The 19662-nt window shown below is 41.6% G+C and overlaps 1 protein-coding gene across 1 annotated transcript; it reads left to right on the top strand.

Moving 5' to 3' along the window:
* Positions 1 to 970: 970 nt before the first annotated feature.
* On the top strand, positions 971 to 19295 carry rftn2 (raftlin family member 2; the record flags this gene model as incomplete). Its single annotated transcript, XM_069723452.1, has 5 exons — positions 971 to 1352; positions 17544 to 17724; positions 18330 to 18438; positions 18758 to 18932; positions 19077 to 19295. Coding segments are annotated over exons 1-5 (823 nt in total), but the record flags the coding sequence as incomplete, so codon positions are not given.
* Positions 19296 to 19662: the final 367 nt, after the last annotated feature.

Genomic DNA, 19662 nt, shown 5'->3' with positions numbered 1-19662 from the left:
TAGCTGCTTGCACCTTAGCACGTGCCACCGCAGCAGCTGTTGTAGCAGATGATTTTGTTTTAGATGTGGAGGCAGAATATTCTGAAAGAGTTAAAAGGGGGCTTGTACGTTGAATATGAGCATCCGCGTCTGATTCCTTTTCATCATTCCTCGACATGGTGAAATAAAACAATGGCTCACACAAGCTTCCTTTCCTCTGTGTTGAAGTGCCCGCAGTGAAGTTGCTTTTTTACTTTTCTGTCCTCAGAGTAGGTGTCAGACCACACTTCGACAGATAGCGAACATACTGTTGTATAGAGAGTCAGACGAAGAAGTAAAGTTGAATGAACGTTTACTGTTTGTTTTCCTCTTCTCGTGTACAACAGTCTTTTTTTGTAAAAAAAAGGCACTCAACGTAAGAAAGGCAGAGGATGAGCTGCCCACATCTCATCCCTCACCTCTGCTGTGCGCTGGAATCATTGCTCTGGCCACGTCATGTGACCCTATTGGCCAATGAATGAAGAGAAGACTTCTACTGCTAAACTAACTGCAATAACACATGCAACCACCAGGGGGATAAATTAAAATAATCTAAACATCAACCCAATAGACAGAACAGTCCCTCTCCAGACCAATCACTATGGCTAAAAGATTATAAGGAAAGTAGCAAATATTTGCAACGCTGGAACCATAGATATTTGAAAGAAAAAAAAGACTAATAAGAGCTAAACAATGAAAATTTATCAGAATTGTTGTTGCTTTATTAAATGCCATTTATTAACTCATTGACGATTAACTCCACTTTAAAGAGAAACTGGCTCACATGAACACAAATAGAGAACCGATATACAGTAGTCTGTAATAATAGTAAAACACATGCTTGATATTTAATGTGGGATGATTGTGCTTTGGTTAAATTGAAAGTCGAGTTCTGTATTTTACTTTGGAAGTTGCAGTAGCGGAAGTTGGATTCTCATTGCAACCTTGTTAATGAAGGGAAACTTTTTCCCAGAAGCGTATTGCTCCTCTGCAGGCTTCAGATCTGCCGCCGCCTCAGCGGGACGCTTTCCAACAGTCATTAACCCGCTGGACTTCTGATAACCGGCCTCGGAGGGATTAACCGGCGGACCGGGCGGGATGGAGCGCTCCGGTTAAAGTTGAAGCCTCAGAAGAGGCTGAGCTCCTCCGGTGCTCCCACCGCGCTGAGTAGTCGGCTGTCCCCGCCTCTGAAGCCATGGGCTGCGGCTTGCGAAAACTGGAAGACCCGGAGGACAGCAGCCCCGGAAAAATCTACTCCACCTTGAAGAGACCACAAGTGGAGACCAAGACGGACGTCGTGTACGAGTACGTGCTGCTGGACTTCAGCTTGGAAGGTCGGTGTGGTTTAATCCCGTTTCACTGAGGGACCGGGGTCCACCACAGACTCACAGTCGCCTAATTGTTTCCATGTTTGCTGAGGATTTCCTGTCTCTTGTATTGGGAGTGAATACGAGGACTGTATCATGATATTTTCATAATTGATTCATCTAATATCCTCTCAATTGACCAAATATTAAAAAGTCAATCAAAGTTGCTGTCTGACCACCTCTTAAAAACCCAAATATAATGTATTTCTATGGGCCTTTTTCATTTTTACCACATGATTCATAAAGAAGATCATTTGGAGAATAATAATCATTTGCAGCATTTAATTATTGAATAACTTTACTTCAGCAAGACGTCAGTCGTTGCAGTTTTTCAAAGCTGAATGTTTGCTTGTTTCCCAGTTCAAATGTATGGTTTTAAGCTGTTGCTCATGAAGTTAACTGGGCTTCAAGGACAAATTACATATTTCACCTTTTTTACATTTAAATATAAACACTGTATTGACTGGTAGATTATGAATCACCAACTATTGTGAAAATCATTTGGGTTGATTCTAGAAAAAAATTATGTATATTTGTTATGGCATCTCAGTTCTCAGACTGTTGCAGCATTTCTTTGTCTTATTTAAAGTAATTTAATTTTAAAATATAATTTGTATATTTCGGGAGTTTACTCGTCACCCTGTCAGGTTAACACGTTTTAGGAAATTCTGATGGACATTCTTCACCATTTTATAAACTAAATGAAAAATAATCTGCATGAACGTAATGGTCAGTTGCAACCGTAACAATAACCCTTCATGAGATCATAATGTGTTTCTTCTGAGACACTTTCTGATCATTAATAGTGTAATTCATCCTTATTATAAAGAGCACTGTGTTGTATTAATAATCTGAGCATCTCTTAATAGAGGTATATTTACTGTAAATTGGGATATAGTTGAATGGACTTTTTTTCAACCATGAGTTATTACTTCAGGTATTTTTATACTGAAACCAACTACTTTGAAGACAAGCGCAGCCCATATTATAAGAGCCCATATTATATGTCACCTAAGAAACTCAGGGGAAGGAAAATCCCAGAAGTTTTGGTTGAACATGTTCCATCGTGCTTTAGGAGGTCGTGATGACAATTTTTCTCCTATCTGTACATTTTTTACATTCGTATCGATCATTTAATTTAAAAAATAATCCGAATGTTAATCAGTAATGAAAATAATCACGACCTAAACTGTCATTTACCCAGACAAATCCAAACCAATATCAGAAGGCAGTTGCTAGATTAGTCATATTTGTGTTAGTCCTGAAATATTAGTTGGTCATTGGTCCGTTGACAGAGAAATTAACTGTGAGCAATTTAAATTCTTCATTTATGTCACCGGTAATGCAGAGACGCCATATTACGCTGTTATAGTGGCTATTCTGTATTGGTATCATTGTAAACATGATATATTTGAGACTGTTAGCCAGTCAGAACCAGCTGTGCTAAGATTCGCTCGACCAACCAATTTTGTCAATTGACTGTTAACGTCACTTTTAAAGCAAAAATGCTCTGAACTCTTATAATGGTCAGCTGATACGCTAACAGAAAATAAATCCTGTACTTGAACTATAATGATTAATTGAATGATTTTTTTTGTTTAAATAATTATTAATTTGAAAGCTGTAAACATTGAGGGGTTCCCACTTCTCCGTTGCTCATTTCATTATTTATTATATTTGGGTTGTTGGTCTGATAAACCAAGACACAAGATGCAGTGTTTCGGCAGGATGGAAAGAAATACCAAGGTACTCCTAAACTGCAGTTTTAGAGGACACTTCAACATATGTATAGAGGACCCGGGAATCAAACTGCCAACCTTATGATTAGTGGACAACCCGTTCTGCCATCTGAGCGACAGAGTCCATATCACTGATTTCAATAAGGGACTGACCTGTTCAAGGATTTTTATTTAATTTATTTATTTACATTTCCAGAACATGTGTACATATGTACCAACTTCAGTTGCATTTGGTGCATGTAAGAGAGTTTAGACCAAGCCTGCTCCTCAGCAGTGGTGTGCAATGCAGTCTGGGTAATATTTTAAATTGTCTTTCTCTATCCGTGCTACAGCTTAAAATAAGTGTGTTTCTATAATTGATGTCCATATATTTGTATCTGTCTGACGTTCCATGTCAATCTGCCACCGTTGTTCTCACTGGAATAATTAAGATTTAGGCCAAAGGTTTCCTAGACATGAGAAATAAATCTTATATTAAGGATATTTTAAAGCTTTTTCAAACTATTGCTCTCAACATGTGTGTAACATGACAGCAATCCACTTCCGGACTATTCCTGGAAACAGGGCCATTCGTTCTTCTAGAAATAGGTCACCCAATTTGATATTTTCCTCCATGCGTTCAGCAGTAGTGCGTCCCCTTAGCACACCCATAGACGCACACTCATTCACACACTTTTCAATGCAGCAAAATGCAACAACCTTCTGGAGAAAAACAAAGCGAAAAAGCATTTGCTGTAATATTAACTCTAATATGAACGTGTGCATCCATTGCTATTTTTCAAGGATAATCCCTTTATCTGCTCCTCCTACTGGCTGCTTTCCCTGTGACCTATTTGGAAGCAAATGGTGATTAAATTGTGAATGGGAGCTGAGCATGTCGGCAGCAGGCCGGCACACTAAAGAATTGGGGTCGGGAACAAAGTACTGGTCCGGGCCACATTACATTACATGATCATGTCAACTCACCTCAAAGTAGGGCTGCAACTAGCCATTATTGACTGATCCACTGATTTTACTTTTTGTGATAAATTTCTTCACCTACGCCACCACTCAAAAGTTTGGGGTCACTTAAAAATGAAAGGGACGTTTGTTTTAATTTTGAATAGTCATTTCCTCAGCCATTTTGGTTTCCTCAGAAGGGCTGACCAATCAGCAACCAGGGTCCGTTGAACGAACCAGGATGACGTTGAAGTCAAGCATATTTTTCTAAATGTATTTGCAGCGGTGGTGGAGTCTCCGGGTATATTGTGGTCGATGCTGATTGGTTAAAGACTGCTCCAAGAGTGTCAAAATTAGCCCAAAGGCTACGCCATTACAATGCAACGAGTGGAAAGGATTCCCTGTGGAGGGCATAGGACCGATATATTCATACAGTGAATATGGGTCTAATGTCCTCACGTTCCCACGCAGGTGGAGTCGGATGCCCGTTCGCTCGCCCAAATCTGCTCACTTCTGGCTCCAAAACAACAAGATGGTCATTGTGGTGAGGCTGAATTTGAGGCTTCACCCGACCCTTTCTTCAGTTATTAATACTCGTGCTTTTTCATGTGCACATTATAAATTGGGTTCCTCCTTTTTCACAGAATGGGATGGGTGCAGCTAGCCAGACACCATTTTTCCATTTTGACCCTCTACAATGAGTAAAGCTGCTCTGACTGTTTCCAACATGTGGGCTGCTGGCTCAGCGTCCCGGGCAACAGTCCTTCCTCCACTGACCCACTTGGCCAGTAGATCAAACTTTTACTGGCTATATGTAAACTTTTAGTGGCCCATGAGGCAAAATATTCAAACAACTCTTTTTTCATAACTGGTGATTTATTACAAAGATTTGCTTGTTCATGATATAAGAATCAAATTTATAATATAATTTCAGTGACTTTGGATGACCTTGATTATAAACTCTCGTGTCAAAAACTGAATCAATGCAGAGAAATGTCAGTGTTTTCCTGGAGGTGGAGTTTCAGTTGTGGTGGGTGGCGCTCTGGGACATGTTCATGTGGTTCAGAGGGTAACTCTTATTTTCTCTTCTATTTACTGATGTTCCCTAAAAACGTCACTTGCAGACTCCAAAATCACAAAAATGAGTTTAAACTGAATGAAGGCGTTCTTGTGTAATGTTTACCGAGGTGAGACCATCTGATTTTATCGAGCTGGGTGTGTCGGCGACGTTCACGCTGAGCTTCCCCTTCCACCTGTCTTCCTCTGTTTCAGGGTAGATAATCACCAGCATACCGTGTATTCGCTGTTTTCCACCCAGGAGTCGCTGCTTTCTTTCTGCAGCCTCGTACTTTATTCTTCAAGAGCATCTGTACAGATGTTACGCCCTGACACTTAATATCTGATACAGAAATAGTGAAAGCTATTGTCTTGTATTTCTTTGGTCTGTATTTGACTATGTATTAATGTTTTCAATTTGTTGGTGCTGTTTGAGAGGGACAGGTCTTGTCAGCTTATTTTTATATAACGGCAAAAGATTGCGCTGCTGATTTACATAAGAATAGAACAGACTACACACACACTGATATCTGGGTCCAATTACATTTGATAAAATTGGAGTGTTGTGAGTGTTTCTGTGACTTCCTGTACAAATTGATTCTGGAAATGGTCCAACTGAACAAATCTCCATCATATTTTGGGTTTGTTTCTATGGAGCCGTCCATCTTTATATACGGTGGATAGTCAGAACTCTCACAGATATGAGGATCAGAACGTTTTGAGACATTTCCTGTTGCACGTGAACGCTGCGCAGCACCGCGACACGAAGACTCTGGAACCTTTGTGTGGAAGTCCTCCAAGTTTTGTCGCTTGATCAAAATCAGCACCTGAGTTCCACAAGCTTTTGTGAGTAGTGATTTGGGGGCGTCGGCAATTTCTTTACATTCCTGAAACTTGAGCAGAGAGCAAATTAAAGTTTGCGACAAATTATTTGGGAACAGAAAGAAGTAGCGGATCGAGTTGCAGAGAGTAATCAGGGTTTATGGAGGACCATCGTGTTGTGGGTGAGAAACTTGTGCGTTTTCAGCGGTGCGAGCAGCTGTGTTGTCGTGTTGGGGAACCCGAGTGCCATCGCGCCACCGTTCAGCTCTTTTGCACTAAATGTTTTCCATCACACGACTCTGAACATCACAGTAGAGCTCATTGTAGCACGAGGCTCGTTGCTTATCTGCCATCCACTTCCTGAAACATTTGAAGGGTCTCTGTTGCCGATGAGCGTCCCCCGATGATGTCCCGGACCACCGCTCACCACAACCTGGATCTCAGTTGCTGATTTTAATCAAGTCACAAAACTTGGAAGACGTGCTCAGAGCTGACATGTCCTGCTTCTCGACGAGCTATTTGCATAACGGTAAACTCCTTTCATGAACCCAACCTGAAAATGGGGTAAATCATTTTCACACAAGGTGTATTAAACGTGACTCGGCCTGATGTATTGCTATGTTTTTGCACATCATGTAGTTCCACACGTTCTCTGAAGAAACGTGGCATGTTCCTACAAAGACAAAAAAGCCTCTGTGTTGTCGTGGCAAATTAGTTATTGCATGAACACAGCCTGAGGCTGCGAGCAGGAGTCTTGGCCTGTGTTTCCCTGCACACGGACCGCCGTCATGCAACGACTTTAACTGGAGTATGAATGTGAACGGTGCACATGATGGCAGGTCAGGAAAGATGAATAAAGGGGGGGTCATGGCGGGGTCAGAGAGGGGGGTCATGGCGTCGATGGTGGAAGAGCCCTTTGGAGTTGAGGACTCTGTCCATGCAGCTCACCAGAGGGGGGAGGGGGGAAGGCAGCGGAGGTGTTTGGGAGGTGTGGTGTGTGGAGGAGACAGATGAGGGTGGTGAACTAAACCTGTTAAAGAAACAGTTGAGCTGATTGTTCCTCTCCAGGTTCCCCCTAGTTGTTCCTCTCCAGGTTCCCCCTGGTTGTTCCTCTCCAGGTTCCCCCTGGTTGTTCCTCTCCAGGTTCCCCCTGGTTGTTCCTCTCCAGGTTCCCCCTGGTTGTTCCTCTCCAGGTTCCCCCTGGTTGTTCCTCTCCAGGTTCCCCCTGGTTGTTCCTCTCCAGGTTCCCCCTGGTTGTCTCTCTCTCCTCTTGAACCCAGTAATCTCCTTCATACCGGTCCACACCTCCCTCACGTTGTTCTGCTGGAGTTTGGCCTCCAGCTTCCTCCTGTAGGAGTCCTTGCACTCCTTCAGCTTCTCCTTCAGGTGGCGCTGCACTCTCCTGAGCTCCTCCCTGTCCCCAGACCTGAAGGCTGCTTTCTTCTTATTAAGAAGAACTTTCAGGTCACTGGTGATCCACGGCTTGTTGTTGGGGAAGCAGTGTCCAGTCCGGGATGGTACGGTGGTGTGTTCACAGAATTTAATGTATTCTGTGATACAGTCCGTCCTGCTGTTGATGTCCTCCCCATGTGGTCCACACAGCACATCCCAGTCCGTGGACTCAAAGCAGATGAACCGATATGAAAGTGTTGTAATTTTTCTACCACAGAGATGATGTTGTTTTGAGGTGGTTTGTCCTCGGACCACCGTCTCAGTTGGAAAAGGGTCCTGTAGATTAGATTAGATTTAGACTTTATTAATCCCACAGTGGGGAAATGTAGTCGTCACAGCAACATAGAAACACAAAAAAGTGCACACAATAAGAAGAAATTTACAAATATCTATACATAAAATAAGATAGATAAAAAATAATTATTTTAGAAAAAAATAAGAGCAAAGAATAAATACACACACACACACACAGACTATACACAGAAAAATAAATAAAATAAAATAAATAGCCACAGTTTAGGATGAAATCTGTTGCATATTAATATTTCTAGGGATGTGTGCAATTTCTGTAATCTCTGTCTAATCTGAGAATCTAACAGCCCATGATGGATTATATCAGATTAAAGTCAGTTTTAGGTTTTGAAAATGGAGACCTCAAGGACATTAATGGGAAGTTCAAACCTGACAACTCACTCAGCAATCAATGTGTTTTTGAGCTAATCATCCAAAATGATCCACATCAGAGGGTTAAGAAAGTTCTCTGATGCTGCAGGTCCTGGAAATACAAGACAATAACAACGTATGATGGCGACGGCAAGTGCAGCTGATATTTATGGGGAAAAAAGCAGCAAGAGATGCATATGGAAATATTTAGCATTTGAGTCAATGATTGAGACGAGTCTTTCACAACTAACATGACAAAGCAGAAACTGCTCCACGCAAATCATTTATAGCAGTGAATGTTACCTTGTTTCCGTTAATGTAGCAGTGAAAGCGATATTTTTTTTAGGTTAACATGAAGGCTAATATTAATATAAATGGTTTTTGTAACGTAGTGGCTGATGTTCTCTCATTTGGAGCAATGTTATCATGTTTTGGTAACAGCAACTAATGCAATGGCTTACATCTCATTTAGGATTAGATTTTGCCAAATGGAGCAGCTAATGATATTTAGTTTTGATTTATACTAAACAAGATATCGTATCTATAATCTTAATTTGGTCAGTACTCTTGTTTTATCACCTGTAATAAATCATTGTTGGAAGAATAGGAAAACCTCCTGTTACTTTAACTTGGGTAGCGTCCATGCGTGGTTACCACGACTACTCGCCTACACAGCCGAAGTTAGTTACTTTTGCGATGTAAAGTATTTGTAGTGTTGTATTGTAGCTTTTTAGATGAGCGACATTGTTTTTATTGTCATGTCGGGTCGCGACCTGCAACTTTAGCTCCTATCTTTACTAGAATTCCAGGAACTTCAATTTCCTCCACCTTGATAATTGTTGGCTGCAAACTACAAGCAAGACGACCCGTTTGCAGCTGCAGGTTTTGGGATTTCGGAAAGAACACAATCATTTCCGACTGGGCTTCCAGCACGGCTTCATTTATAAACTATCGAAGCAGCCTTTAACCAATCGGTGTCGACCACTATATGTGCTGAAACTCAACAACGGCCGCAACTGCAATCAGAAATAAACGCTCCATGTTGCACTGAAGCTTCTCCATCCGGTGCTGCTCGGCCCGTCCAACCTCAGGTCAACAGATTCTAGTCACAGCAAACAGAACAGAAGCTGTGAGCCGTCGTCCGAGTCCTCCAGCTCAGACTTTAATGGGAGGAAATCGTCATGACATAATGTTATTCAACCATGTTGCTCACGTGAAAACAAACCTTTTGCTGATATTCTTTATCAGACGATTATTGACAAAAGTATTTTCACCAAGCAGGAATCCAACCGTCTCGGATGTAATATAAAGTGAACGCAGCATTTGAGCTTTTGTCTTTGTGAGCATTAGTGTGCTGATATTTTAACGTTGAGCTTCACGAGAGGAACTTACTTTCTCCTGCTCATGTCTTTCTTTTCTTTGCTCCTTTTTTTCTGGCAGCTTCACACGAGCTAAAAAAACAAACATCTGGTAAACCCTGTTTGGTTGTAAATCCAACTCCTACCTCTCTACTTTCTCAGCTCTGTCACTCTTCTCTGTCCTCCTGTTACTCAACTGCTTTAAAACTGCCTCTACTTTTTCTTTTTACCCCCATCTTTGCCCGTCACCACCCCCCAACTCTTCCTCCTCCTTTTTCTCCCACGCAGCACTGAACAGAGACTTCAGTGTGCGGGTGGCGAGGGGAATGGCAGCAGGATGGGAGGTGGGTGTGTGTGTGTGGGGGGGGGTGATGGGGGGGGTACTTAAAGCAGGGAGGAGAAGAGCAAAAGGCCAACAACAAAAGCCTTGTTCAGAGGTGTTTGTACGCCATCATGCTCCTCCTGGGAGCCTTTAAAGGAGACTTATTTCCACATAATTACAAAATTAGAAAGTCTTTCACACGGAAGAATCAGGATTGAAATTTCAAAAAAATCTTCAAAAAATGAAATAAAATATGTAGATAATAGAGATATAAAACAACAGTAGAAATAAAATGGGTCAGACTTGTTGGAAATAGAATGAGCAGGTTGCCAGAGGTGAGGTTTGTAAATCCAGCATTGTCTACCTCGGTCACACAAAACTAGTTTCTCATTGGATTTCATGTCCAATGTTTTCCACATTTAGCCACATACGTCTGTTGAAGTGTGTTTAACATGAGCCCCTACAGGCCGAGGGGGTTCACCGGTGATGTCATTCTTTAAAAAAAGACATTGACTCAATGACGTTAACAAAATAACATACCAGTTATAGAAACCTTTTATGGTCAGTTTATATGCTTTACTTGCAAATTAAATAGTTAATTGCAAGTGTAAGAAAAATCTTCAGTTTTTTCCACTTAAATAAAGAGATCCATTATTACCTTAATAAAGGAGCACCAGAACGCTTCAGATGGTCGAGCAGGTCGGCTGCTAGTTGAATGGGAGGCAGGTTGATTCTTGCCAAAGTGTTCCTGGGCGAGACACTAAACCCAAGTTAACATTTGTTGTAAACTGTTTTACTCTGGTCCAAGCATGAAGAGCACAGAGGGCAATTATTGAGAAGGTGAACGATTTATTTCCAAAACACAGTGAGCAATATTTACAGCGTGTCTTCAGTCTGGACCAAAGGGCCAAAGCAACAAACTAAACCCACCAACATCATTTCTATATTTAATGCCTCAGAACAAAAAGACATCCTGGAAGCCTGAGTCTCTAAATTGATGAGGATCAAGAAGCTGAAGATCCTTCAGTTGTTGCTGCTTCTGCTAATTAACAAAGATCCTCTCAGAAACTAAAGCAGTCACTCTCAGGGACATCGGTGCAATGCAAAAACACAAGGCTGATGTGGCTGTAACACCTGCTCAGGTAAAAAGGCTGTAAATACGTGAAGTCCATTTACCTCCTCAGAGGGACGAATGGAGCCCCTGACACCAGAAAGACTTGATATTTAATTATCTGAAGGGAGTTTATTGGAGCCGGCGCCCCTCAGTAGTTTTACACTTTAAAGTAAAACTTCTCAGTGACAATGTTAAATATCTCCATCCATGACTCTATGGTATGGGTGAGATTTCTTTCCTCAGTGGATCTGTTGCTGCAGTTCAATTCAATTCAACTTTATTTATATAGCACCAAATCACAACACAGGTTATTTAATGGCACTTAACACATTGAAGTCCTTACAGCAAGACTTTACAATATTATACAGAGAAACCAACAATTCAACAATTCAACAATTCCCACATAAACTAGGAGGGAAAAAACTCCTCTTAAAGGGAGAAAAACCTCCAACAGAGAGAAGAAAAACTCTCTTTAACAGGAAGAAACCTCCCGACAGAACCAGGATCAGAGGTGGAGAACATCTGTTAACAGAACCAGACTCAGAGGTGGGCGGAGCTTCTGTTAACAGAACCAGGATCAGAGGTGGGCGGAGCATCTGTTAACAGAACCAGGCTCAGAGGTGGGCGGCCATCTGCCTTGACCGGTTGGGGTGAGAGGAGAGCAGAGAGAGAAAAGGACAGCATAGAGATAGAAGAGAAGAACTGTTGGTGGAGACGACAAGCGCAGAGCAGAGACATGCAGCTCCATGACGGGACATCTGGAAAAGAAAGAACAGAAACTACACGAGCGAAGGAACTGAATGGAGACAACAGATAATAAGAAGAAACTATGGGAGAGAAGAAGATGGTGAGGTATGAGTCAGTTAAAGAGTAGGAGGAAAGAAAAGAAGCTCAGCATGTAACGAGGTCCTCCAGCAGCCTCGGCCTATAACAGCATAACTAAGGGTTGGTTCAGGTCTACCTGAGCCAGCCCTAACTATAGGCTTCATCAAAAAGGAACGTTTTGAGTCTAATCTTAAAGCCAGAGAGAGTTTCTGCCCCTCCAACACAAACTGGGAGCTGGTTCCACAGGGGAGGAGCCTGAAAACTGAAGCTCCGCCTCCCATTCTACTTCTGTAAACTCTAGGAACCACAAGTAGACCAGCGTACTGAGAGAGAAGTGCTCTGCTAGGATTATATGGTTCTATAAGATCTCTAAGATATGATGGAGCCTGGTCATGTAGAGCTTTGTAAGTCATCAAGAGAACTTTAAATTCTATTCTTGATTTAACAGGAAGCCAGTGAAGAGAAGATAAAACTGGAGAAATATGATCTCTCTTGTTAAATCCTGTCAGTACTCTTGCTGCAGCATTTTGGATCAGCTGCAGGTTTTTAATGAGTAATTTGGACATCCTAACAACAAGGAATTACAATAATCTAGTCTAGAAGTAACAAACACATGAATGAGTTTTTCTGCGTCACGCTGAGGAAGGATTTTCCTGATTTTATTAATATTACGTAGATGAAAGAAGGCAGTTCTGGAGATTTGCTTTATCTGGTGTCTAAAGGACAAATCCTCATCAAAGATGACTCCAAGGTTCCTCACAGTTTTGCTGGAGGCCAAGACAACGTCATCTAGAGTAACTAAGTGATTACAGAAAGAGTTTCTGAGGTGTTTAGGACCAAGTATAAGAACTTCTGTTTTGTCTGAATTTAGAAGCAGGAAGTTTTTGGTCATCCAGGCCTTTATGTCTTTTAGACAGGCTTCAAGTTTTACTAACTGATTAGTTTCATCTGGTTTTATAGAAAGATATAGCTGAGTGTCATCTGCATAACAATGGAAGTTGATGCAGTGCTTCCTGATGACATCTCCTAATGGAAGCATGTACAAAGTAAAAAGTATTGGGCCTAACACTGAGCCTTGTGGAACTCCATAACTAACTCTTGTTTGTCTGGAAGACTCATTGTTGACATGGACAAACTGGAATCTATCTGATAAGTAGGATTTGAACCAGTCTAATACAGTTCCTTTAATCCTCATAACATCTTCTAATCTCTGTAATAAGATCGTGTGATCAATCGTATCAAAAGCAGCACTGAGGTCCAGAAGAACAAGTACAGAGACGAGTCCATTATCTGAGGCTAATAAAAGGTCGTTAGTAACTTTCACCAGAGCTGTTTCTGTGCTATGATGAACTCTAAAGACTGAAAATCTTCAAACAGATCGTTCCTTTGTAAATGATCACAAAGTTGATTTGCAACAACTTTTTCAAGGATTTTAGAAATAAACATCAGGTTGGAAATTGGTCTGTAGTTTCCTAAAACAGCTGATCAAGAGTCGGCTTTTTAAGTAAAGGTTTAATTACAGCCACTTTAAAAGCCTGCGGTACATAACCAGTTACAATAGATAGGTTGATCTGATCTAATATGGAAGTATTAATTAAAGGGAAGACTTCCTTAAAAAGTTTAGTTGGGATGAGATCTAACAGACAGCTAGAGGATCCAGATGAAGAAATAATTCTAGTTAACTCAGAGAGCTCAACAGGAGAGACATGTTCCAAGTATACATCTGGTCCTACAGTTGCTTTCAGGGCTGCTATGTTTAACATCACATCAGTGATGGTGGCAGGAAGGGTCGGCCCGATTCTCTCCCTGATAGGAAGAATTTTATTAGTAAAGAAGTTAATGAAGTCATTACTGCTGAGAGCAGTTCAGTTCAGCAGTTGTTATTATCCAGAACCTACATCAACTAACCTTCATAAGACAAACAGTTCGCATCATATTCAGACATCAAGATACCAAGTTATCTGTTCTCATCACAGCCCTATCCACATCTCAAACTGTTCATACGTATCTGTTTTACAGCCCGTCTATTAACCTCATTTTTCAAAATTGCAATAAAACAAACTTTATCTGATTAGATTAGATTAGATTAGATTAGATTAGATTAGATTCAGACTTTATTAATCCCACAGTGGAGAAATTGAGTTGTCACAGCAGCATAGAAACACAAAAAGGTGCACACAGTATCAAACAATTTACAAATACGTGTACATAAAATAAGATAGGTACAAAATTAATATATTATAAAAAAAATTTTTTTAAAAAAAGCAAGGAATGAATACACACACGCCGACTATATGCACAAAAAATTAATACAAATAATAAATACAGTGTCAGGTGCTCTGAAATGAAATGAACAGTGCCTTTCACTTTCTCTCCTCCAACTGCTGTGTCCCTCAAGCAGTCATCTTAACAGCTGCATCAACTTCACCAGCTGCAACATGGAATAACTTTAAATACACCTCAGGAGGGAGTCGGGGGGGTAAAGCCCACAGGAATGCCAGTAAACTACTGCAGTGTTTATCTGGCCCCGACTTTACGGCTTAATCGAGGTCGTGGGGCTCTTCAGTCTCGTAATGGGATCCAGCTCGACGCCCGTTCACCGGCTCAGTGATCTCAGCTGTCAGTCAGCCGTCAGACTCTCGGTGTTTGTTGGAAGAAATGCTCTCAGTCATGTTTTCATCTCTTTAGAAGGGATACCAACGCACACACACAAAATCTATTTCATACATTTCAAGATTTAAATGCACCAAATTGTTCATTTTGGATGAAGATGAACAAAAAGAAAATTAGGAATGAGATGGGGAATATGTGCGTGTATTTATATATGTATATATATATATATATATATATATATATATATATATATATGAATGTGTTTTGACAGTCACATTGATGTGACTCAACTTCCTTTTCGAGACAAAAAGGAAGTTGATTAAATCCTGGAGTTTTAGGGTGAAGACGGTAAGGTTTAAGCTTTGGGCTTGCCAACATCACTGCAACAACATGTTCCTGTAGATACATGCTGCACAACATCAGGAGAATACGTCCTCTTCTCACTCAGAAGGAGGTCCAGGTTCTGGTCCAGGCTCTGGTCCAGGTTCTGGTCCAGGCTCTGGTCCAGGTTCTGGTCCAGGTTCTGGTCATCTCACATCTGGACTACTGTAGCTCCCTCCTGGCAGGTCTACCTGTTAGTACCATCTGACCTCTGCAGCTCATCCAGAATGCAGCAGCTCAACTGGTCTTTAACCTCCAAAATTCACTCACACTACTTCGCTCCTCCTCCTCCTCCTCCTCCTTCTCCTGTGTCCTGGCTCCTAAATGGTAGAATGAGCTCCCCACCGACATCAGGACAGCAGAAACTCTGAACATCTTCCACCACAAACTAAAAACACACCTCTTCAGACTTTACCAAGTGAATGAAACACGCATATGTGGGTGTGTACTTGATCTAAAACCAGGTAAGTAGTGTAAGTATAATGTAATTTTTGCTACACACATCATCTTTGAGATGAGGGCCGTTGTTTGCACTGCACATAAAGCATCAGATTTCTTTCATCTGGTGACGAAGCCAGCCGTTGGTTGTTGATCTGTAGGTGAGCCGTCTGATTGGTGCGTCGCTCTCAAAGGACTGTGTAGTCCAATAATATGATAACTCTACCTGAAAAAGAAAGGAATTGCTTCATGTCATTAGTAAACAGCTTTTATGTATATTACCGCCACCTTCTGGCTGTAGTGTTGTGTAATTACCAGGTGCTGGTAAAAAAAAAAAAAGAAGGAAAATCTATTTTAAAATCTATTTTTGATCATAGACTATTTGAAAATTTGAAATCACGAGCCCTCTCGAACATAAAAATGTTGAAATAAGTCTGAGTGTGAGTCAATGTATAGTCCTCTGAAATCAGGCACTCCACTTCTAATATCCACATTCACAATGTTTGGACTTGCCTCCCATATTGGGGCAAAACCCATAAGGTACATCAGTACATATTTTGGTGAACACTGTGTTTATGATCCGGCTGCACCAACTGAATAGTCAATATAATGTCCTGTGAATAGATGGAAGCATGACTGTGTGTTGGGGTGGGCTGCACATGGCCACGCCCCTCTGCGAACAGACACTCTTTGTGAACACAGGAAGTATGGTGATGGTTGCAGGAATGTCCAGCCAGACCTGTTAGAAAAAACAGTACAAAACTCCACCAAACACACAAACTGCTCAGCGGTGACGGCACGCTTTACACCTCTGATGGTGAGGAAACGGATACCATGGAAACCTGAATGAAACATAGGGCACACGCTTGGAAGCATTCGGAGAGCTTACAAAGTCCTCAAAAGGTGTCGTTTTAATAGTGAGACATATTCAAGGAATTTTAAAGCAAAATATGTCATCATTTTGCTGGTTCCAGCTCATTTCATTGGAATATTTTCTTCTTTTCTTTGGCACATATGGAATAAAATAGCAAATGTGATTACGCCTCCGTGGCCTGAGGGACCTTGTCTAGCAGTTTTCACGAATGAAAAATCTGTTAATTGAGAAAAAAAATTCATAGCATTAATCTATAATCAGTGTTAGGGAGTCAACAGTTACATGTGATGGAGTTACGTAATTAAACTAATGGATTAATGTAAGAATAATCTGTTACAGTTACTGAGAAAATATGTTGGCTAAATTACTTTCACTATTCAAAGTGTTGGTGATTACAAAGAGGTTACATCGTTTCTTTTTGGTAAAAAAAAAAAAAAAGAAGCTTATATTCAGTCTATGATTTTCATTCCGTTTAAAATATTTATCAGAAAAGTAATCAAGACATCATAGTTACATTACTGTCAACACATTTGGTGAAATGCCGTCACATCACCTTTAAAGCAGGAGTTGGTCTTTGTGCCACCAAACACATGAATATAACGGCATTATGATGTTGATTGATTGACAGCAATTGTAGAGATGAGACGTAGTGACGAGATAGCAGAGTGTTTGGGAGGAAGTACCACGATGATATGTTGGATTTATTAGCTATAGTGAGTGTGGTGACAGATTGTGCTCAAATTCGGGGTCGGCAGGATACGGACCACCTCGGAACCAAGTTGGCACCCTTTGGTCACTACTGTGCAAAAAAATGGTCGCAAGTGACGTCACCAGTGTCACCGAGCACTCAGCTGCTTCCTGTGGTTGCTGACACGCTAGCCACCCGTCCGTCCACCAAAACATCTTCCTGCTTAAAAACGTCCTCTGTTACTGACGTGCTGATACAACGTGATCAGAGGAACACATGGAGGTGGTTCATGAGAAAAAGACATTTTCAACATGTCATATTTTCAAAAACGGTGTTTCAATATCTTGCAGATATTGTGGTCTTCAATGAGCTTCACATCATAATTGCACAAAAGGATAAGGAGCACAAACACACACACAGTGTATGTGTTGTATACATGTGTTGCTGTGTGTTGCCTTATTGTGTCTTAAAGAACTTACCAGAAGAATTATACAAATAATTGTCAGTTTTTTCCTGAACTTTTTCCTATAGCTTCATGTTAAAAACAAAATTAAACAAAAATGTGTATAAATCATAATACTACATTTCAGTTTTGTGATCATATCAAATCAGGAGAGCATGTTGTTCTGGTCCTAAAAGATATGTGTGTTACGTGTGGAGTTGGTGGCGACATCTGTTTTTCTATAGGATTTGTATTGTTTAATGATTATTGACAAATGGTTTTAGCTTTATGAATGAAGCTGTATAATAATACAGTATTTCAATGCAGCCACAGTGGGAGCGCAGTTTTGTTGTAGGAAGGAAGAACGGACTTTGTGAAGAGCTTGTATATAATGTAGTATAATGTATAATGAGAAGCCATGTGTTGGTGCAGGTAGCCGCCCTACAGTCCAGTACGTGGCCTCGCTGTCCGAGCTGCCTCTGGCCCTGCAGCCCTACTACACGCAGGGCTACGTCCTGACCGCCCTGCACCCCATCATCCTGTCTGTGGGCCGGATCCGCTCACTGCCCTTCAGCCTGCTCTACCGCGCCATCCTGACCCGTCCCAGACCCAGGTACACCGATCCCAACCCACTAAACAAGAACCCTGGAATGAGGCTCTTATTTGAAAATGACCTGTTAAATACTTTTCTTCTTGTAATCGCCGTCCGTGTAAAAGAAACATTCTTGCCGGTCTGCAGTACCCCTCATTCAACATCATGCTGTCTTGTAATGAGATGAAAGATAGATGAAGTCAGATGCATATTTAATGCAGTAGCCTGATGGGAGGTCAGACTGGTGTGCCTGGAAGACTGGAAGACCATGTTTTGGTTTGACTTAAGTCGGCTACGATGTCTGGATGTCTAGAAATCCACCCGACAACAGGGGTCTTTCAGCCAATGAGGAGGAGTCATGTTGGATCTCCTGAGATTTGATAGGTTGGGATACTGTAACTATGATAGCCATTTTATCTGTGACATCAACTATGACTAAGACCACGCCGGTAGATCAGGGTATTAGTGCCTACTTTGTTCACCTGTATGCAACCGCCGTATCTCCTGCTGAGTCTGATTTATTTGTTGGTGTCTGCAGCTCTGTCGCAACGACAGTATTGTCAAACCGGGTACTGCTGATGAGTCTCACTGGTGTTTAACAGCTGTCTTTGTGGGTCTTTTTTCAGTAAACAGAAGGCGTCCATGTGTCACAACGTGCCCGTGCTGAGGGTGGAGGAGTGGCCTTTACCTGGAGACTCACTGACGGGCGACACTGTCAGAGCACTCATCGACAGGGTTAGTCATGTTCACTGCAGCTTCAAGTCCATTAGTCCCCAAACAGGGGATCAAGACCCCTAAAACACTTCCAAGACTTTAAAAGGGAGAGGTCACTAGATAATTAAAGCAAAAATATGACGAAATAAACCTTAAATACTTTCATCTTTTCAGTCTTTTGAGATCCTTAATTGAGTGGAATGCTTATAACTGAAGGAAAATGTTGGATATTTTCACCCCGCTGGGCCTTGAGACTACTTAGAATAAACACATTAGATATTTTCACATCATTTAAACTTCTTATTTGCTTTTGATTCAGGTTCTTTTCTTTTTCCTGCAGGTGAACAGCAGTGCGCGAGGGGGCGTTCGATTTGTCGGATCCGTCCTCCAGCAGGTGAGCGGGATCACTAACGGCCGGGTGCACAGTCCAAAGAAAGGATATCACTCCCCCCCACATACACCTCCTGGAACTCCACCTGGAGACAGAGAACTGGACAACAACACCTACAGTCCTGGTAAGACACTTCGTTAGGTAGTGCTTTGATTGGCCGGAGGTGAACCTGTGGCCACATCTATAGCCAATCAGTGTTCATGAACAATATAAATGTTATGTAAATGATTCTGAACCAGTCTGCCACCTCCATCATGGCTTCCTCTAGACTTGAGGCTACTAGTGTTTTTCCACTCCTGGGCTCCGAGCTGTGCTCCTCTGGACTCATTGGCCTGTCAGTACCACCAGGGGGCACTCTCCATGCGCGTTTCCAGAAAGGGCCATGTGGTCAGCTCCCTGGAGGCTGATTGGCTGGAGCTGACTGCTGCGTACTACCGCAAAGGGTGGTCACTGGTGGACTCCTTCGTGTATTGGGACACACCGACAGGTTAGTCTGATGGGTCACTGTTTCATCCAGCAGCATTTATCACTGGAAGCAGTTTGTTGCACAGGTAGAGCAATGTTTTCGAGTGAAGCCGGTCTGCCCACCTGAAAACCATGAAGTGGACACACATTCAGAGCAAAGCTCGCGCCGAGGTGTGGTGGTCATTCGACTGAAGTCTTACGAAGAGTCACAATGTTCGATTGTACAAGTAAAAACTGGTTTTGTTGTTGTGGATTTTAACCATGTTGTAAACCAGTCTAACTATAGTCTAAAACCATGTTGTAAACCAGTCTAACTATAGTCTGAAACCATGTTCTAAACCAGTCTAACTATAGTCTGAAACCATGTTGTAAACCAGTCTAACTATAGT

The sequence above is a fragment of the Brachyistius frenatus genome, unplaced genomic scaffold (genome assembly GCF_029030835.1).
Source record: "Brachyistius frenatus isolate BFR_SWC_R1_liver_20210118 unplaced genomic scaffold, ASM2903083v1 Contig_328, whole genome shotgun sequence".
NCBI lineage: Eukaryota > Metazoa > Chordata > Actinopteri > Embiotocidae > Brachyistius > Brachyistius frenatus.
The sequence above is the reverse complement of the archived record's forward strand: the minus strand, read 5'-3'. Positions and strand labels throughout refer to the sequence as shown.